General features: G+C 44.2%; 2 protein-coding genes across 2 annotated transcripts in view; both read right to left on the bottom strand.

The window, feature by feature from the left end:
* Window positions 1–6,770, bottom strand: part of P2RX4 (purinergic receptor P2X 4) — a 46,094-nt gene extending 39,324 nt beyond the window's left edge. The window contains exons 1-2 of the mRNA XM_018556754.1: window positions 6,586–6,770; window positions 3,422–3,569 (exon numbers count right to left, since the gene is read on the bottom strand). Coding sequence (XP_018412256.1) covers window positions 3,422–3,569; window positions 6,586–6,731 — 294 coding nt within the window. The 5' untranslated portion in view covers window positions 6,732–6,770. The remainder of the gene's footprint in view (window positions 1–3,421; window positions 3,570–6,585) is intronic.
* Window positions 6,771–19,215: 12,445 nt separating this feature from the next.
* Window positions 19,216–22,067, bottom strand: part of P2RX7 (purinergic receptor P2X 7) — a 47,918-nt gene continuing 45,066 nt past the window's right edge. The window contains exon 13 of the mRNA XM_018556742.1: window positions 19,216–19,755. Coding sequence (XP_018412244.1) covers window positions 19,216–19,755 — 540 coding nt within the window. The remainder of the gene's footprint in view (window positions 19,756–22,067) is intronic.

Raw genomic sequence — 22,067 nt, 5'->3', positions numbered from 1 at the left:
GAAAAAAAGGAAAAAACCCTTTTACAAAAAAATAAAAAAAAAAAAAAAAAAAAAAAAAAAAAAAAAAAAAAAAAGGTAAAAAGGCAACTGGACTTGCTTGTGATTAGCTAACTAATGTGCCTAACAACTGCCCTACAAAGCTAACGCTCAAGTGTGAATGGGAGCCAACATTGTACATAGGGGCTGGACAAATCCCAGGAGCCAGGTCGTCAATGCTTCTCAAAAAATATCACTGGCATCCAACATTTGAGGCTTCTTCTAGTTGTTCATGGATTGGGCAGACTGGCTACTGGATTCCATATTAATTTGTCTATTCCTCTTAAGGCCTCATTCACACTGCCGCACGTATATGCGCGTATTGTACCATATGCAAATAAATGGCTCCATACACATAACTGCGTATGGAGCTGCATATTTGCGTAGCGTAAAAAAAGAATGGAACCGAGATGCGTCTGGGCGGCGTATTTTACGCGCATACACGCGTGTACAGTTCACTAACATTTCTATTACGAATGATGCATTCTGGGATTGCATATAGTGCACGCATATACACACGCAATATACAATTTTGCTCTTGCGTTGTGTGTGAATGAGGCTTATAGAGAATGCAGGAGGAGGACTAATACTTTATGGTGCTAGAGAGGGGAAATTACTACTTCATTCCCCAAGAGATTTAGGAATCACCTGTAGAAGAAATATCAGTTCCTGATGCAGTGACGTAACAATACTGAATACTCTATAGTGATATCCTGTGGGTATAATGCACGCTGAGGACCAGGGCCAGGTTAACTTCTCAGGAGCCTGTAGGCAAAGAAATCTGAAGCACCCCCCTCCTTTCCCGAGGTCTCACAGCCTCAGTCAGGCTGGGAGGACTGTAAAAAAGAAAAAAATATATATAATACAGACAAGTGGGCCCATCTGTGGAGGGTGTCTGTAGGCAGATGCCTACGTTGCCTAGTGGGAAATCCAGCCCTGCTGAGGACTTATTACAAATGTTAAAAAGACAGCTGGCTAATACTGCACTGTAATAGAATGTTATTAAGAGACTGAACACTGCTCTGAAATGCTGTTAGACTAATCCAAAAAGTAACTTATACTGTCAAACTAAAGTAAGCCAAAATATTTAAGGTTGATTTCCTTCCAATGATTTACCCAAGCTACACTCACAAAACGTTCTCAGTGATCTACAGTGCAAAGTCTGAAAACCAGCTCCATAGTCATTTTTATTCCTTAACTGTCAGCCTTTGACTGGCTTGCTGCTTCTCCATACTTTCCACTTTGTGATCTAAAAATATCAATTAGACTACATTCACTCCTCAGCACATGGATCCAGTGTGTTTTAGTTTGATGCGTTTTTTACATCCCCATGTAAAGTTTGGGTATGCCATGCACATAGAGCATACTGATTCATACTGAGCAGGAGTCTTCTGAGGCCATTTTGCACATTTTTAAAGCGTTTTCAGGCTTGAAAGTTTTTGTGATAGTCAATGAAAAGCTAGTTACTACAGGGAGACAGTCTATATGCGTGGAAAAAAAAGTTACCCATACTCTCTTCAAGATCAAAGTGACACAATACTCAGGTGTAAATGGGCTGCATTAAAACTAATGAAATTCTTCATGTTGAGTGCCGTCACGTTTCAGGAAATGCGTGACAAAACACTCAGGTGTGGATGGGTGCTCAGATCTGCTTTTACTTGAACAGTACACCGGGCAGTACTGAATTTCTGATGGGACAACAGATATTTTATTGCACTTAATAGACAAACAGTTAGGTTTTACACACATTTTAGATATAGGTTACACATTCTCTTAAGAGGACCTTTACCCTCTTTCACTAAAAATTACAATAGCATGGAGTTCTGCATGTTGATATTAAATCATTTTTCATTCATTAGCCAAATAAACATTTTTCTTTTACTTACAATTATTATTTTCCACATCCTGGTCTTCTTGGGCATTAGTGATGTAGCCAATGCCTAGGAGATACATCCTGGGAACTTTTACATCACCAGTGCCTTCCTGTGAAATCTCATCTGTAGCCTGTTAAACCTTAGGAGATCTCAGGGAAATATATTTTCCTCCCCTGAGATGATGTGCATGGTCACATGTCCTAAGCACATGTGACAGAGTTCCAGGAAGTAAAGGGGGAGGGATTAACCTGCCCTTAGTTTAAAAAAATGGCCACCATCGGAAGAATGGGGAGGGGGGGAAAAAAAAGGTATGCAAAGAATAAAAAGCCAGCAGTTATCTAGAAGTATGTGTTTGTAGATTGTCATTACTAAACAGTTCTAAAGGTGTGTTTGTTGTCATTTAAACACATGAGCAAGATTCTCTTTAACGCTTCTTTCTGCCGGTTAGCCCTACATATAATAAATTGAGAAACGCACCTTATGTGTCACTATATTAGACACACTGCTACCATAATCCTATATTGCTCTGGGCAATATAAAAAGCAAACAGGGTGGAGATAAAGTGTAATGTAGACTTGGAAATGTAAGCTTCTAAACAGGACACAACTAGTATGGAACAAGTGGTTTTATAACTGCTTCATAAAAAGACTGATGTCAGTGCACAGTAATAATAAACATTTTATATCTGTACCAAGTCTTTCACCTACTGAAGAGAAGACAATTCTAAGCAGATAAATCATAAAAAATGACAACTCACACAAAGTTTTGTTACCCATTTTACAGTTATATGCACAGACAAGTGGAAAGAAGTTCTTTTGTATGAAAGTTCTTTTGAATATCTAAGCAGTGTATGGCACGCTTAAGGGTGGGTTAAAACTCGTCAGCTTTACTTTTTTTCCCCTCTGTGTACCATTGGGGAGATTTCCCTTCACTTCCTGTCTGATAGCCACAACAGGAATAAGGAGAAATGCCTTCAAAGGAGAGGGATTTCCCTGGTGGTCAGTAGGGTCACCAGAACCTGCGTCCAATCGTGTTCTGGTGACAGCCCAAAATTTGGGATTTTCATTTACTTTCAGTGATAATGGTCACTGGGACAAATAGAGAGGGTGAATCTCCCTAACAGGGACAACAGGGGTTTTTATCCCTCTCCACTATCCAAAACTAAGAAAAGTAGTTTGGGTATTAGTTGTACTTTAAGGGCCCATTCATACCTACGCACATACGGATGAGCATTTTTCCTTTTTTTTCTGCATCAATGCAGTTTGCCCATTCATTTTCAGTGGGCACTCACACCTCGCGGCAACGCATGTATTCACTGAGGCTCTGGTGAATGTGTATGGTCCATGCATTGGGGGGCCATTGAAAATGAATGGCAATGCACCGCAAAGGGCATACATACATGACTTGCTGTACTTCATGTTATTGCACACGATAACCGGCATTAACAAAATAAAAATGTAAATGCGTCAGATGATTAAAGGGAAGATTTTTCAAATAATCTGAAAACACACCTGAGCAGGAATAATGTAATCAGCAACATCCCAAATCCTCAGTCCTTGCTGGGACGCGTTTGTCACTGCAACGCCTTTAACTTTGGAGTTCACAGAGCTGACCACTGTGTCGAATTCCTGGTAGCCTTTCTCCCAGACAAAAACCCACCTGTCACAAGACAATCAACAGAGCTTTCATTGCCACGGAGTGATCAGACATCAAAATCAGATCAGATTTAAAGTACAACCAAAAGTGAAATTAAAGCCAAATGGTTTGTAAGCTTTTTCAAATGCTGATAAAATCACTTACAATGGATGTTGCTTCTTGATGTTTAAAAGCAGTTCATGTTTCCTGCAGAATCAGCTAGTCCCCTGAACACTGGTCCCGATATCCTGCTTTAGGGTGGCTCATTTCCTTTGAAGAGTTCTATGGAGCCACCCTTGTGTGTCTTATCAATCTGTGCGTGTCTCCACAAACACTGAACAAAAGCAAGTCTCTCCTTGCACCCCCTGTCCCCCTCTTCCCTTTTTAAAGAAAATGGACAGTTGCTGGAGACTGTGCTTTCCCTAATGATCTTGTACGGTACAGGAAGTTCAGAGAAGCCGAGCTGAGAGAGTTGAAGCCAGCTGTATGGAAACATGATACCTATAAATGTTTGTGTTTTGGATAGCATAGGGAAGAGTTAACCCCCTGTAAAGTTGTTACAGTACTACAAACCAGACCCAAAAAGGTGGGCACTCCTCCTCAGCACGAGCGCGGTAGCATTACAACTACCCCTGCTGTACAGTAATAGCCTCCGTTTGTAAGTAGGAGTCGGATGTAAGTAACTCGGGGACTGCCTGTGCCTGGCGCTCAGCAAGATAAAACAGAACTAGTGTCCCCATTGGAAGATTTCCTGTCTATTCCTATTCTGGTGACGACACAAAATGTGGGATTTTCTTTCAATATCAGTGATAATGGTCACCAAGACAAATAGAAAAGGGTGAATCTCCCCAATGGGGACACAAACAGCAATAAAAACCTGATGTGTGTTCTAATCACTCTCCAGTCTATCCAAAACTAGAAAACATTTTGGTTTCCCTTGCACTTTGATACCATGTAAAAGAACAATATTGTTCAGCAATCCACAACAGCATTTAGCAATCCGATTACAAAACAATCGCTGACAACCTTCCCTGTGTTCCATTCCACCATTGCTCTTCACATATTGATCCTTCTATAACAGTGTGTTTTGATTGCATTTTGTTATAGTAATGCACTGAGAAGTGATGGTTTATAGGCACGCTTGTCAGAAACTCAATCAAAAGAAGATAAAAGAGATCTCTCTACACAAAGGAAAATGATTGAGCCCTTGTTATTTATGTTTCACCTAAAACTAACACCAAGAATGTGATAAGAAGTTATTACCACCAGCTCCTCATAAGGTCCTATGTTGCTAAATGACCTCTAATGTTTTCACACAACTTTCCACAAGGATCCCCACATCTCTCCAATAGAATCCAATTAGACAAAGTGGGCGAAAGCTGTGGGGATCTTGTGAAAAAAAAACACCTACAGGGTTATTCAGAGAAGGGTGAAGAGTTTGGAGAAGGCAGGAGAAGTGAACAATCTAGGACAACATAGCTGATTTGGCAAAATTCTCCAATTCAGCTCACTTTCCAGTTCAGCGATGTTGTCCTAGATTGGTCACTTCTCCAAACTCTTCACCATTTTGTGAATAGGCCTGTATGTCTGCATTCACACCTGAGCCGAGCATTTTTTCAGGCAATTTAGAAGCATTTTTTTTGCATAGTTTCTGGCTTGAGCGGCTTTGTTTTAGCCAATGGAAAGCAGGTACTAGGAGGAAGAGATGGTTGTTAGGTGCACACACGATTTTCAGCCTCTGTTAGATTTATGGTACCACAAATGTGCAATTCTGCCCAAGAGAAAAACTCATGTACTTTTTCGAGCCTCAAGCTACAGGTGACAACACTGAAAATAATGGCATTTCTTCATATTCAGTGTTGTCACGCTTCAGGAAACATGCAGCGAGATGCTCAGGTGTGGATGAGGGCTGAAAGTGCGTGATACAGTAGAAAGGTATAGCAGCTACAAATACTTTTTAAACAGTTGTAAAAAATGTTAAAGAACTTCAGGTTTTAGAAAAATGAACTCTTGTAGTAGGGCTACACTGCACTGCAAGGGTCAACTAGCTGTTTTTCTCTAGGGGTGGGGAAAAAAAAAAAAGTAATACTCACCCAAGCCTCGGTCCCGCCGCACTGCTAGCCTGGTCCCTGCAGCTTCTTCTCCCCCCTGGGATTCGGTGGTCTACGGACCTGTGACATCATCATGTCTTAGACGTGAAGACACTGAGGGACATAACACAGCCAGGAGAGAGGCGAGTTCTCAACTGTCATAGGGCCGAGGATCAGGCAAGTAAAAAAACAAGCAGTTAACCCTTGCAGTCCTGGGAGTAGCCTCATTGCAAGCATTCATTTTCTACAACCTGCAGTTCTTTAAAATCAAAGGAAACCTCTACACAGAGGAATATTGCTGCTGCCTAATCTTTCCAAAAAAGAGGTACTGACCTTTCTTCTTTTTATTTTTAAAGCGCTATTTACATGGCCATCATACCGATCCTATGGCTTCAGTACTTTACTCAGATTGCAGATCAGGAGCTCAGGCTTCATCCTGACTTTCTATTCAGCATGCTTGTTCCAGGTCAATGACAAAGTACTGACACTGGAGACAGCCAGGCAACTAGCATTTCAGAAGGATGTCAGCAATGGCAGTTTCCATATTACTCTCAATAGAGGTTCACTTTAAAATGAAGGATATCAGACATTCAGATCTTAGCAGGTTCAGACATTCAGATCTTAGCAGGTTCAGACATTAAAATGCTACAAATGAGGAGAAGGATACCAGACATTGAGATCTTTGAGGTGTGTGTACACACTTGAACAAAAGTCAGAAAGGAAAGTGAAACAATGCAAGTTCACAGCAAGAAACTAGATGAGAGTCATCAGAGGAAAAGGAAATGATTGTGTAATAAAACAATAGTGTGCTGATCACAAATCCAGCTCCAGGAACATGTAAGCTGGATCGGCCTCTATCAGGCACAGCCATATGGAAGGCGGAGAGGACACGTGACCCGTCCCAGGTAAAGGTGGCATCAGCCAGCAGAGCGGAGAAGCGCAAGTCATACCCAATGACATAAGCCAGGATGAGCAGCTGGACGAGTCTGTTCAGCAGCCCGATCTTCCTGCTCTTAATGAGCGCTATACGAGGCGTGCTATAGTCAAAGACACAGCTGTATATTTCCAGGCAGCAGCCGCCACCGCCACCAGACATGGCTGGAGAAGAGGCAGGAACACCGGACTCCCAGGACTTCTGAACACAGTCATATGATCATTCCAAGGATGAGTCCCACTTCCAGCGGGGTGGAGCTGGGCGCAGCCGACACACGCCACCTAGTGTTCACTGTCGGAACAACCTCCAAACACCAGACCGCTGTTCTTCATAGAGGATCTTCGGAAAACATGGACGTATATTCAAATGTCAAATAAAAATAAATGTAACGTAAAAATAATAAATGCACATGTATTTTTTTTTGCACGGAAGCCAGTAAAACATTGCAATATTCAGAAGAGACCACCCTCAAATACAGAGAAGGGTATTTATAAATACCCCCAAAGTGTCCCTGGATGTGTGCCCGTTTTTCAAAATGCAGTCCCCAACCTGGCTCCCACATGACTGTAAGTACCCGTTCACACTGAGCGGTTTATCACGCGAATTTCCGCTCCTAAATCGCATATTTCCGCGCGATATCGCTCTATGTAGTTAGTCCAATGCATTTCAATGGAGCTGTTCACATCTTACAGCTCAATGTCGCCTCTAGCTCGTCGCTGTAGCTTGTCGCTTGTACTTGACCCTTTTTTGCACGGATGTCGCGCGATTTTGCTCTTGTTTGCTTACAGCCCAATACGAAAAGTCGTGTGAAGTAGCGCGACAAGTCGCGCAATATCGGGCATATGACAATTGCGCGGAAAACACGCGATTATCCATGTCGCTCAGTGTAAATGGGGACTAAGGCTGCACAGGGGCAACTCCAGGCATGCTGTTACACTTTGCGGCCACCAGGTGTCAACGGTGGGACATCATCACGCACTAGGGTTGCCACCTTTTCTTCAAGCGAAACCCAAACACTGTAGCGACGAGCGGACATTTTTTTGGGAGAATGAGTCGTGGCGTATTAATATGTAAATAGCGCCATCCATTCCTATGTAAATATCACAGTTGAGACTATTTTTAGTGGGGGGCCAGTAGCTCCTATCTTGTTTTGGTTGCCCTTGTCTCCCTGACATCTTGTGTTCGGGTTTCTGCTGCCATGAAACCCGGACACAGCATTCAAAACCCAGACTGTGTGGGTGAATCCTGGACAGGTGGCAACCCTATCACGCACACGCGTGACGTCATTGTGCACGCACCTGAAGTCATCATGCACATTTAACTGACAGCAGAGGCACCCCAGGCCGGGTGTCCCCCGCGGGGATGTCATCACACAGGTGTGTAGTGATGTCAGGCGCACTTAGCTGCCGGCAGTCATTTTGGTGAAGGATGCCAGCAGAGAGAGGAGGGGATGTTCATCCTCTGTTCATGCAGCTGTCGGGCTCTCGGTCCATGAGGAGGTGACACCAAAATCACTGTCAGTCAGGGAGAAGAAATTCAGTGCAGCTAATCCTTCCTCGTAGCTGAGTTCCCCCAGGCCTCTTATCATTTAGTTGGCTTTCTCTGTTTTGTCACGCTTAGCTTTGAGCATCAAAACTCCCAGGTGTGAACGGGAACTAACTCCGAAGGAAACAGATGGATCTGGCACTCAGCAATCCAGCATGTCCGGGAATTAGGATGTGTGTGGCCAGTCAGCACATTATCATGCGTTTTCATAGTGACACATGGCATGTATGCCACGGTAGTCCTCCTTGGACTGACACCAGTATCACAGCAGCCATTTTTGCCTCCCATTGACACTGATGTAGCACCATTTTTTCCTCCTACTAATACCAAGCAGGGGCATTTTTTTCTTCCCACACTGATACAGATGCAGCACCATTTTTTCCACCACTATGCATTTTTTAAATATAACGCCTGAGTTTAGTGTCACTTCAAAATCACATTAGAGAAGAAATATCTGCACGCTTAAATATTTAAAGGAATTTTCCATTTTTATTGTTACCCTTTATGTGATGTTAAAATCGCTGCTCCTTTAAAAACTGTATTTTTTGCGATCGACTGGTAGATCGCGATCGACCTTGTGGGCACCCCTGCTATACACCTTTTATGGCCATTGACTTGCATATTGACTACCGTAGTCGTTGACGGCCACAATTCGCAGACCCAGATTTATAAACAGCTACATGACTTGAGGCAATGACTTGTTTATGAATCGGTCGTTTATTAGATCCGAACTGGCTTCATGTGTGGTCAGTATTGGTTTTGATGCATGATTGGGTTCCATTAAAGTGACATTAAAGACTAAAGCCCCCCCACCCCCCCCCAACAATGCTGCTGTAAGGACTTAGCTTAAATGATGCCTCTTGATCTGATCATCTTCTTCTTTCCAGTAGTTCTCAGGAGTCCCTCCGGTCTCTGATCCAGTGCTGACTGATGTGTCTTCTGTGTCCCTTCCTGTCCCACAGAGTCTGTGCGGGTGCAGGCTGCTGCATTAACTTACCCTGTGTCTCTTCTCTTATCCTGGCCGAAGATCTGCTATTGCACATGCGCCCGCCCCATGATCCTTTGCGGCTGCCCGAGAATATTCAGATTTTCGGACGGCAGCACGCATTGGAGACACAGGTAAGTTTAAACCCTTTTCTTAGCTTTTTTTTTTAAATGTTTTTGCATATATCTACTGCTTGCTAGCAGTAGATATATGCAAAAAAAGAGGAGGGTTTAATTATACTTTAAAGACTTAGCATCCTTAACGACCCCTAACTAATTTTTTTCTTTACAGTATAGTGCTCCCCCCGTTCTTGAAGTAGCAAATACAAGTTTGGTTTTTTTATCATGGAATACAAACTGCACTTTTGCCTTTCTCGTCTGGACAGGAATGATGTCCCCAGTTACCTGCAATATGTCATATATCCCAGAAGGCTTTGGGGCAATCTAGACAGGGCCAGCGATAGCGTAAGGCTGCATAGGCAGCCACCTGAGGGTGCTTCAGGGAAATGCCCCTTTGCCTGTGTAGGCTTGCATTTTGATGCTGGCCCTGCACTTGAAGTACCTAGGGTTGTGTCAGGAAGCAGGGGGTGTTGCCCCTGCTCGGGGCCACGGGCACGGGTTTCCCCTCAGCTTGGCAGAACTCCTGGTGCCCGGGTTGCGGGTACGCATGCGCGAGTCGCACGGCGGGTGCGCATGCGCGGTACGCAGGCTGCGTGCGCATCCCCGGGGGCACGCGTGTAGCACTCCTGCATCATTAGGCATCAGGTGTGAGCCTTGCTGGGGGAGGTTCCCTGTACACACCTTTCATCTCTCTCGCCTGCCATTGGTTCCCGAGAAAGGAAGCGTCCTGGTTGCCTCGGTGACCGGGGGGTGGTCCTAACTCCCCTGGCTATAAAAACCTGGCCTGAGCTCTGGCTTGGTGCTGAGTTATTCCACCTCATGGTGTGACATACGAAGCGCCCCTCCTATGTGCCTTGTTGCCTGTTTCCTGTTTCCTGAACCCTCTGCTGACCTCCCGTGTACCGACCTTGGACCGCCTATCGTTTCTGACCCTCTGCTGCCTGCCTCGACCTCGGATTACCCTCGACTACCTCTTTGGATTGCCCCCTGGTTACCTTGCCTTCTGACCCTTCCGGCTGCTTCCTGCCAGCGGGTTCCCTCTGTGCTGCTCGCCCGCGGACACACCTGATAGGTTGCCATCTGTCTGGGATTAACCCAGACAGACTGGGTTTAGAATGCTGTGTCCAGGTTTCATGGCAGGATGTCAGGCAGACAGGGGCAACCACGGGGGCCCTGTTATTCCTGTTTGTAAACACCTGCATGCCTTACACACCATGGATCTGCTCTCTCTCTCTCTCTCTCTCCCCTTATTGTCCTTCAAACATGTGACAGACCGTTTATACTTTTATACTCTGGCTGTCTCCCCTCGCTCTCCCCTGGCTGTCTCCCCTCGCTCTTCCCCCCTGGCTGTCTCCCCTCACTCTCTCACCTCACTCTCTCCCCTGGCTGTCTCTCCTCACTCTCTCTCGTGGCTGTCTCTCCTCGCTCTCTCTCCCCTGGCTATCTCTCCGCTTGTAGGTAGGTGCAGTATGGCCAATGGCCACTAGATGCCCCCATGGGGCACTAGAGATAGATGTAGCTATGGCCTGGGGAGACTCTGTGTCCCAGGAGAGCTGATTTATAGGGGGCATCCGAGAGGGGAAAGGCAGAACAGTACAGGAGAGCAGAAGTCTAAGACTGTAGGCAGAGTCTCTGGAGAGAGACTGACTCTAAAACATAGGCTTGTCCATGGGAAGGACAGGACCAGGCCTAGGACTATGTAGAGCTATAGAGATTCCCCAGTTTCCCCTGGAGGGGGAAACCACCGAGCTAGGACTGACAAGGATGGGATTCCGGAGAAAAGTTAGGAGCCTATAAGACTGACAATATTTGCCAGTGGGCCTCTGGCCGAAGTAAGTCGTGGACTCTGGGCTGCACCTGGGCTGTTCTTCTCTCTCTCTAATCTGTATCACTATGCAAATATCAAGAGATGTGCCGTCATCCCACTCGGGGGTGGCTGAAACCTATGCTTATTGTCATGTTCATCCTTTTCAAGTAAAACCAAGAAAAGACTATCTGTGTGACCTGGTTCTTCTCCCTCCAACCTCTGAGAAGGTGGGGTTCTACAGGAGTGTGATGTTGGACTGTATCGGGGCTGTAACCATCCTGAGGAGGGTAGGTGTGCAAAGGGGCTATGCCCGACATAGGGTGCCTTTCATGGTGGCCTTTCTCCCTAAGGGGGAGGGAGCGCCGAATACTGCAGAGGCGGTGGAAGCCATGAGGCCCTGTGTGCGCAGTACTACACGTGTGGGAGTTGTTTGCACGAGGCCAGAGCCGAGGCCCCTGACCGTGGGGCGCCTGGTGTCGTGTTGCATACATGGGGTTACACAGAGCCAACCCAAGGGGAACTCACACGCAACACCCAGAGAGTGAACCCCGCCTACACGCTCTCTCTCCCCTGGCTGTCTCTTAGCTCTCTCTCCCCTGGCTGTCTCTCCTCTCTCTCTGCCCTGGCTGTCTATCCTCCTTGCTCTCTCCCCTGGCTGTCTCTTCTGGCTCTCTCCCATGGCGGTCTCTCCTCCTCGCTCTCTCCCCAGGCTGTCTCTCCTCACTCTCTCTCCTGGATGTCTCTCCTCACTCTCTCTCCTGGATGTCTCTCCTCACTCTCTCTCCTAGATGCCTCTCCTCGCTCTCTCTCCCGGCTGTCTCTCCTCTCTCCCCTGGCTGTCTCCCCTCGCTTTCCCCTGGCTGTCTCCCCTCACTCTCTCCCCTGGCTGTCTCTCCTTGCTCAATCCCCTGGCTATCTCTCTGCTCTCTCTCTCCTGGCTATCTCTCTGCTCTCTCTCTCCTGGCTATCTCTCTGCTCTCTCTCCTGGCTATCTCTCTGCTCTCTCTCCCCTGGCTATCTCTCTGCTCTCTCTCTCTCCCCTGGCTATCTCTCCGCTCTCCCTCCCCTGGCTGTCTTTCAGCTCTCCCTCCCCTGTCTATCCTCCTTGCTCTCTCCCCTGGCTCTCTCCCCTGGCTCTCTCCCCTGGCTGTCTCCCCTGGCTCTCTCCCCTGGCTGTCTCTCCATCTCGCTCTCTCCCCAGGCTGTCTCTCCTCACTCTCTCTCCTGGCTGCCTCTCCTCACTCTCTCTCGTGGCTGTCTCTCCTCTCTTTCCTGGCTGCCTTTCTCTCTCCCCTAGCTGTCTTTCAGCTCTCTCTCCCCTGGCTATCGCTCCTCTCTCTCCCCTGGCTGTCTATCCTCCTTGCTCTCTCCCCTGGCTGTCTCCCCTCACTCTCTTCCCTGGCTGTCTCTCCATCTCGCTCTCTCCCCAGGCTGTCTCTCCTCACTCTCTCTCCTGGCTGCCTCTCCTCACTCTCTCTCGTGGCTGTCTCTCCTCTCTCTACTGGCTGCCTCTCCTCACTCTCTCACGTGGCTGTCTCTCCTCTCTCTCCTGGCTGTCTCGCCTCGCTCTCTCTCCCCTGACTATCTTGTCTTGTTTTCTCTCTCCCCTGGCTGTCTCTCTTCTCTCCCCTGCCATATGCCACAGTGTGTGGCAGGTAGGGTGCAAGACAGGGGGCCCAAGCAAATGTTTGCCCAAAGTACAATCAATATTAAAGAGGCCCTGCATGGATGATTAGATAGGTGCCAGTAGATCTATCACACAGTCCCATCACCTGACGTTTCATTCGCAGTGATAAACCGCACTGCGTGGCTGTGTGATCTACTTCCGGCTGCTAGTAAGCATCCACTGCACCTGCAGAGAGATCACACAGCCCCATAGTGATGGCTGATCCTTTAGAGTCTTGTGTTATGAATAAAGCTACCCCCCACCATTCATCCTTCATCCCAATGTGCTGAATGGCGGTGCTCATCTTCGGAGTGCGTCTGTGACCAGTGACCTGCTCGGTTAATCAACCCACATTATGTATTCAATTCTCTTTGTGAGTAGTGTGGTTGGATAGTGGTGCTGGGAGGGATGGCCAGTGTTTGTGACCAGGACATAAAACTTTTGTGGGTGCGTGTGGCTACAAAGGGGGGTGTTATTTTGTTGGAGTGGTTATAAGTGAGCATGGTCACTAGGATGCCCCCAGATTTCATTATGAAAATCTGGTCACATTACCAAAGCACCACGTACAGTTGTATGGGCACCTCTGTATTATTACACTTTACAGAATTAGTAACAGGGGTGACCTTTGCTATAAGCTGGAAAACTGCCTTTGCTCTAGTGAAATCTTAGATAAGCATAGGCAACCTTGAGTAGAGCTCACATCCACCAGAGCCAAAGGGGATTTCTGAATTGGACCCTGAATGCATACATGTATAGTGTTTAGCAAACAGCTCTGGTTAAGGTGGGAAAGTTCCCTTAGACACCACACATATCTTCATTTCTCTTGGTTGATAGCTCACAATAACTAATCCTGGATGCACAAATATTGATTCCCTTAAGCTTTTTGTTTTCATAAGGAGTGAATAAAAAGCTATGTCAATTCCAGATAATTCAGTTACAAACAAAAGGCAAAATCCTATTTACCAACAATTCTATTACTAGTCTTCTCAATAAAATCTACATATATGAAATATTTTTCAGGAAGCATTTCCCAGAATCAAACCAGATTCTGATTTCATCTTAATTTTAAAGTTACTCTTTTGAATGTCATGTTAGCACTGGCACTAATGTAAAGTAGCATTTCACAAATAATGATGGTGCAGTTCCTTCATCTCCATATTAAAGGCTAACTCCACCTTTTGGAACATGTTTCATATCACAGCTATATTTAAAGTGTAAGATAAAACATAACCCCCTTACTGATTCGTGGGTTCTTCTCCCCTCAGCACCTTGTGTATTGTTAAATTAGGCGCAGCTGTGCGTGATTCCCCCCCCACACAACTGCGTCATTCATTTACAGATCCAATATACAGGATTCGTGAATGAAAAGACTGCCGCAGTAGAACGACGTGTAGCTCTCAATGGAGCTCAAGTGCTCAAGTGTAGTGATGTTCATTGATAACTTCCTCCAGCCCTATAACTTAAGGAGGTATAGTCTGCAAGAGCCTGTGCATTGCACCCATAGTTCACGGATCGCAAATGGAATGCTTTGCAGACTCCAATGCAAAAAGTTAATACATGCACAGTTTTATATTCAATGTGGGTGCATATATTATTTTTTGCAGAAGGTGGAGTTAGCCCTTAAGCTCATCACACACATTACAATTTGACTGAGCAATCGCCTTTATATCTACCATTGAGTGTGAAGTGTAATGCTGGGCTACCACCTTACAACCATCGCAAGACTTTTGTCTTGCGACGGTTGTAAGGTACTTAATCTTGGACAGGCAGATCGTACTTGCGATGATCGCATGCCGCGCCCCCCTGAGGGGTGGGCTTCCGATGACCGCAATGCCGAACGGGCAGTGTGCGCTTGTGCACACCGGCCCGTCCGGCTTTTATCTTACGAACATGCTACACACCCGCCAAACATCGTACGATGCTCGGCGGGTTTTCGAACATGTTCGTAAGTTTAAAGTCGTGCGACCTTACAGTAGTAGAGGTCGCACGGCTTCCACACACCTTACGATAATCGTACGATCGCGGGATTTCCCGCGATTATCGTAAAGTGTGTGGGCACCCTAAGGGTCTGTCTGATTGGATACAAATTGATTGGATCATTTAGATAGAAACTCATATTACAAGTTTGGAAAATCAAATGGAGACTGTAGAGAGGTTGAACATCACACAGCAGGACTTGGATTTCAAAAGGAGGACGTTGCCAAAATATGTTTTCAGGTGAGAGAAAATAGTAATTTAAAGGGAGTACCAGAAGAGACTTTTTGGAGAGTGTAGAGACTTAGGCCTTGTTCACACCAAATGCAGAGCAGATCCAGTCAGGTTTCTGCACACACAGTGCAGTGTGTTGTGCCGCGTTTTCTATGCGTTTTTGATGCTTTCCGGGCTGTTTTTGCGAATTTTTTTTTTTTTTAAGTTTAACATGGGCTTTCAGGCACTTGCATGCGTTTTTGCGTTTTGCATGCATTTTTGATATGTTCCAGAGCAGATCCAGAGCAGGTAAAATAGGGCTTGCCGCAGTTTTTTCACCTGCTCTGGATCTGCGCGGTGCGATGTGAACTGGAGCTCAAAATACCATAGGAATACATTGGACGCAGTTTTGATCCGGTCTGCACCTGCTCTGCTCTGGATCTGCTCCGCGCTTGGTGTGAACAAGCCCTTAGCTGGATGCTGGATCTCTCAGAGGGCAGCTGGGGTCTGTGGTTAAAGAAAAAGGGTTCTGTACACAAAACAATGAGAAGTATTGTGCAGAGATCCAAGCAGTTAAGTCACTTTAAGAGTTTCAAGGGACATTTAAATCTGATTGTTGGCTATAAAAATCTCCCTTGTACTGGAATGTATTTAGATCAGGCTTCTTATGTGATAGACATGTAAAAAAGGTATTACAGCATCACTACCATGCGTGTCCCAGGATTACAGATAAAAGTGAATTGTACTGGTGTGTTACAGCAATGTCTAAAAAGTGAACTACTCCCTACTACAGCTCCCTGTATGCATCTCAAAGTTAAAATTTAAAAAAAATAAAATCATTTTCATATGAGTTCCTTTAAACGAGAACTATGGGGTAAGTGTTTTTCCACATAGTTCTCTTAAGGGTCACGGGAGGACAAATACTAGCGTCCTCCCATGACCCAAAGCTCAGTATATATCAGGCTATTGCTCGCTATATACTGAGACCGCCGCAGCCGGGGTGGATCTTCGACAATACTGTCTGGATCCACCCAGCTGCATGAGAGACAGCTGGTTCAGCCTATCTAGAGGCAGAGCCAGCTGTACCCGCCCCTTCCATTCCTCCAGTCACAGCTCTCTGCAGGGAGATGATCGGGAAGTGAGTGAGTGACGGTATGTGTTCGTTCACTTCCCGATCTATTGAGCCGACGCGTGACAGGTTCAATGTCACGTGTCAACCCGAACTATGAGGATGAGTGATTTTCACTCACCTCATAGTTCTTTTTTAATGTCTCCTGTGTTGGAAAACAGAGATAGCATTTTTTAAAGGAAGGTTACAGAGTTGTACATAAATATGGGATATGTTCTAATAGCCCCGATCATCACAAACAACTTGAAAGGTTTAGTGGGTTCTGGTTTTGACTTATTGTTCATAATGGTCACCTTACATATTTATCACATAATTAAAAAAAAATACATACTATTCCAAAAGATTTACCACTTTAAAAGAAAACACACATTTCTGTTTATTAAAATGTATTACAATATTTATGTTACAAAACTTTTTACAAATAAAGCCAGAACAAAAATATTCTTCATTCTGTACTGGCTGATTTTAGGCACAATTAGACCTATTCCATAAGACAGTGCAAATGATAAGGATAATGTCCAAAGTAGGGATGTCCAGATACCAGTGCCGATACCAGTGCCGATACTTGACATTTTCATGAGAACTACCAGGGTTGTAGCTTTTGCAGCTGGGACCTGGCTCTGGCGCTCCACCACTGTCCTGAAATCATTAGTCTGTATTGTTTTAGAAAAACTGCCACATGACAATAAACAAAAATGTATCAGTACTTGTATCTGTGAGTACTTGGACAAATATTTCATTAAAACAGAGACGTACAAATCTCAGGAGCTCTGTATGTTCCTTAGAAATGACAGCTGCCTCCTAACTTTTGAATTTTTCTCTAGTGTAGTCTTGGAGCTGGAAAAGTATCTGTACATGTACTTGTACCGAGTACGGCACTTGGTATCTGAACATCCCTAGTCCAAAGTATGCTAATCTGTAACAGCCAATCAGATGTTAGCATCATGAAATCAGACGAGGATCAGCAAACAGCACTTCTGGATAACTGTTAGGCGTTACTGGTTTTGAACATATCCTGGTCAGGTGGCATTGTGTAAAGATATGTTTATGATCTGTAATGGTTTATATTTAAATTTCATTCTGTTTTTCCATTTCAAATGTAGGTTAGCCCAGGGGTAGGCAACCTTGGCACTCTAAATCCCATCATGCCTCTGTGGGTCATGCCTGTGGATGTCAGAGTCTTGCAATGCATCATGAGATTTGTAGTTCCACAACAGCTGGAGTGCCGAGGTTGCGTACCCCTGTATAGACAAAAGTTTTCTTTTTAGTTTTAGAAAGAGTAGCAAAAGGTTAAAACCCATCAGTTTATTTTTTTGCAGTCTGTGTCCAATTAGTGAGATTTCCCTTCAGTTCCTGTCGTGGAGATGCAACAGGAAGTAAGAGGAAATCTCTACAAAGTGAGGGTAATTCATTTGTCACTTGAACAAGTGCCTTCATTGGAAGATTTACCCTCACCTCTTCTTCTGGTGACAACTGTAAAGTTCTGGATTTCCCATCACATAATGTGTTAATGACTATGGTAACCAGGACAAATACAGAGGGTGTGTATACCTAGCGGGACATGGACAACAAGTAAAACCTGACAGGAGTTCTAACCCTTCCCCTACCCTATCTAAAAAAAGGTTTAGCTATACATAAAATAAAACATTTTCAAAATACAGGATGAAATTGAAAAAAAAGAGTCTCAGTGTACTGTTAGCTCTTAAAGTTTGTATTAAACTGTTAATTTTGTTAACATTGCATAATGTTAGTGCGTAGTGGTTAGCACTTCTGACCTGGAAGCACTAGGGGTCCCCGGTTTGAATCTCGGTCACTATCTGCAAGGAGTTTGCATGTTCTCCCTGTGCCTGTGTGGGTTTCCTCCGGGTACTCCGCTTTCCTCCCACACTCCAAAGACATGCTGGAAGGTTAATTGTCCCTGTTATGTATGTATGCATGTGAGATAGGGACCTTTAGATTGTAAGCTCCTTGAGGGCAGGGACTGATGTGAATGTGCAGTATGTAAAGCGCTGTGTAAATTGTCGGAGCTATATAAATATCTGTAATAAATAATAAATATGTAATGAATACTAGAATGGTAACCTACATTGGTACTCCCATATATGAATTAATGCAATTATTACTGATACTAAATCTGGCCATACACTGGGAAACTACAATTATGTGATTATAGACCAGAGCCATTCTGTATATGTGGCCAGATCATTCCTGATCATTTTCCTGATTACTACTTTCTGACATTGAATCATATGAGTGGTGGCAATTAGGATTGAATTATCATCACATTGAACAGTGTACATGGTCATTGGACAGTATACATGGTCATTGTCCATCATTTTCCCTTGCATATTCAGAATTCAGCCCTGTGAGGGGATTTTCTTTAAAGCATTAGCCATGTTTAACTTGAAAGAAATCCTGCCATCCTAAGATTTAGCTGAGTGCTACGTGATCAGTTAAGAGATGCTGGTAGGTTGAATTACTCATTGACATATCTGTTGGGGGCTCTGTGGTAGAATCACAGCATGTAAAGGCTTGGATCTATTCACCTATGGCAGTAGTTTTAAAGTATTGTCATTCTTCCTGCTGAATTTTAAATGCAGCTCCAGACTAAACCATTTTTTGTTGTGTTGGGCAGCATGAATGTGTATCATATCAACAAGATTTGTCTGGTTGTCCACTGTAACCTTTAGCTAAGGGAATAAAGCAGAAGAAGTGAGGCTGCTGCTCATGAACATAAGCAATATACTGATTGGGGCTGTCCTATAAGTCTTCCGTCCAGCTTACATCTGGCCGAAATTAATTAGCACAGCATTAACGCCACTAGATGGTGCTGAGGAACATAGGAATTCTATGCTACTCAGCTCCATCTAGTGGCCCTGAGGAAGATTTATGACGAAATTTCCCTACTGTAGTGAGTAATTATAAAGCAGGGGTTGGCAAACTTCCGCCTTCAAGCTGTGGTGAAACAACAAATCCCATCACGCATCAGTCTCTAGTCATGTCTGTGGCTCAGTGTCTATGCCTTGCAATGCCTTATGGGATTTGTCGTTACACCGCAGCTGAAAGGAGTTTGCCTACCCCTGGTATAAAGTATAGGAGGCAGTAAGTATTCTCCCAATTATCATCTACACCAAAGGGTAATATTAGAGTTGGATGGACTGATCTGTTTAAGTAAGGAGGTCAACACAGAAAGAACAGATGTCTGTTATTAAGGTAGTGTTGCCATAGGCTGCTGTTTCAGCAGAGGTTTCCTGGAGGTATCAGAGGCGGACTGCATTTTTGTGTCTTTATCTGCATGTTGCAAGGAGGTTTCAGATGCATCACCATTGAACGTGTTTTCTATTTCATGTTTACAACAGCTTGGTATCTTTGCAAAGTCCATCATATTCTTATTGCTCCCAAAGCGCCATTGGACATACTGATTTCGAGCGCACTCTGCTAGCTGTTTTTTGCCTATGGAATGCCTGTTTATCAGAGGATTGTTGTATTGCAGGATGTGCACCAGAGCCAGTCTCTGCAGGACCAGCTTCCTAAACATTTCCGAGTTTGTAATGCATTCCCCATTTTGATATCGGCAGCAGAGCTGATCTTCAAATGCATTTTCTGGAAGACATTTCAAACAACGACACCAGGAAGGAATTGCTGAGGATTTTTTAGCACTTCTTGGGTATAGAGGAAGTTCTTCCAGTCCATCAATTGCAGACAGTTCAAGCTGAGCAAGGACTATGTTATCAGTCTTTTTTCCTCTCTGAAATAGAAAGCATTGAAAAACATAGGTTAGCCATGGGACCACATTCTATATATATATCTTAGGGATGTCCCGATACCGATACTAGCACCGCTACAGAGCATTTTGACAAGTACTTGTCAAAATGCCCCGACAGATAGCGCCAAAGCTTGCGCTATGTTTTTTGTTTTTTTCTTTACTTGCCGTGCCGAGTGTGGTGGGGTCCTCTGGGCAGTCCCTGCCCACCTAAATTAGGACCCCACCTGGAGAGCCGCCCACAGGAGCAGCAGTGACACGACGCAACGCTCCTCTTCAGCTCAGTGGCGATGACGTCCTCACGTGTGAGGAAAATCGTTCGGCACCTTGTGAGGCACCTCGATCGAACAGGCAACAGTAAGTGAGGGCCTGGGCTTAAGTGGGAAGTTTAGAATTGTTACTGTGAACAACAAGAATCTATTGCTGCAGTGTATTTGGAATATGTACTGTACATTCTACTACATATAGAATACACTGCAGCAATAGATTTACAATAATCCCCTTCTAATATGAATAGGTTAAATGATCCGTAGTAAAACTACATGTTATGTAATTATTATCTACTATGGATCATTTAACCTATTCATATTAGCAGGGGATAATTGTAAATATATTGCTGTAGTGTATTCTATATGTAGTACATGTACAGTACATATTCCAAATATACTGCAGCAATAGATTTACAATTATCCCCTGCAAACATGAATAGGTTAAATGATCCATAGTACAACTACATGTTATGTACTATGGATCATGATTTAACCTATTCATGTTTGCAGGGGATAATTGTAACTCTATTGCTGCAGTGTACTAGATGTGTGTGCTGTATATGTACTATGGATCATGATTTAACTTATTCATGTTAGCAGGGCAGAATTGTGAGCGCCTCCCACAAGCTGAGCACTGAGACGCGATGCAGCGATCCTGCCCAGTGCCGACTACAAGAGGCATCGTGTGAGGCAACAGGGATCTGAGTGAAACTGTGAGTGAGGGAAGCTGGGACAGTGCTGGCTGTAAATCTATTGCTACAGTGTACTGTAAGTGTGTACTGTATATGTAGTACATACAGTATATACAGCACACACCCCCACTACACTACAGCAATAGAGTTACAGTTCTCCCCTGCTAACATGAATAGGTTAAATCATGATCCATAGTACATAACATGTAGTTGTACTATGGATCATTTAACCTATTCATGTTAGCAGGGGAGAACTGTAACTCTATTACTGCAGTGTACTGGAAGTGTGTACCAGGTTAAATGATCCACACCACACACTTCCAGTACACTGCAGTAATAGAGTTACAATTCTCCCCTGCTAACATGAATAGGTTAAATTATCCAAGAGGCAGATGCATGATCGGATTTGTAGTTTCACTGTAGCTGTGTGAAAGCAAATAGAAATGTTTTATTGTTCTAAAACAGTCTTAAATTAAAGTTCTTCATAATCATAAAGAAATTGGTCTAAAATCATTAGTCTGTATTGTTTTTTTTTAAATGTCACCTGCCCCTTTAAGAAAAATCGGTATCGGTAATTGGTATCGGCAAGTACATGAGAGGAAGTACTTGGACTTGGTCTTTAAAATGGTTTGCATTACAAATAATGTTCTTTTAGGATCTAAAGCCCAATACAAATTAAAAACAAAGTGTTTTTCACCAAATGCCCCTGACCTTTAGCTTGTCCTTAATCCATAAACTGAACCTGTCACAAACCTGGACAATTCAAACTGAGCCATTGGTGAAAAATTAGGAACCGCACCTCATAAATATCTTTATTATTGGGGAGCACTGAGCAGTGATACATTTCCTGAAGGGCAGTATAAAATTAAGGCTACCTGGATTACAAACGATATTATAGGCTACAAGAAATGGTGCTAGAATGAAAAATCCATTCCACCCACCTTTTCAGGGAAAGTTACCATTGTCATAAACATGTTAACATGTTATGGATCTACTGATCCTCTTGACCTTTTTTTTTTTTTACTGAAGGTAACCTCTAACTATGCATTTTTCTAACATACAGTATGCTCAGTTGAAATGATCCAGGTTTAAACAAGTTTACTTTAATATGATGGTAATACTTAACCCCACACATTATTATAAACCCTAACCTGTACCTTAACAGCTAAGCTTACAGTATACTTTTTCCAAAAGGCTCTTGGGTCTCTTGGGTCCTTTTTATGTCGTATTATGGGTCCTTTTTCTTCTTCTTCAATGGTGAAAGTAGCCTATCCCTAATATGCATTTAATGGTGCTCATGAAATGACATGTAAGCACTGTTCATTACAGTTTTCTC

Source organism: Nanorana parkeri, unplaced genomic scaffold (assembly GCF_000935625.1).
Source record: "Nanorana parkeri isolate BGI_ZX_2015 unplaced genomic scaffold, ASM93562v1 scaffold13, whole genome shotgun sequence".
In the NCBI taxonomy this organism is placed as follows: Eukaryota; Metazoa; Chordata; class Amphibia; order Anura; family Dicroglossidae; genus Nanorana; species Nanorana parkeri.
This window is presented reverse-complemented; position numbering and strand designations above follow the sequence as displayed.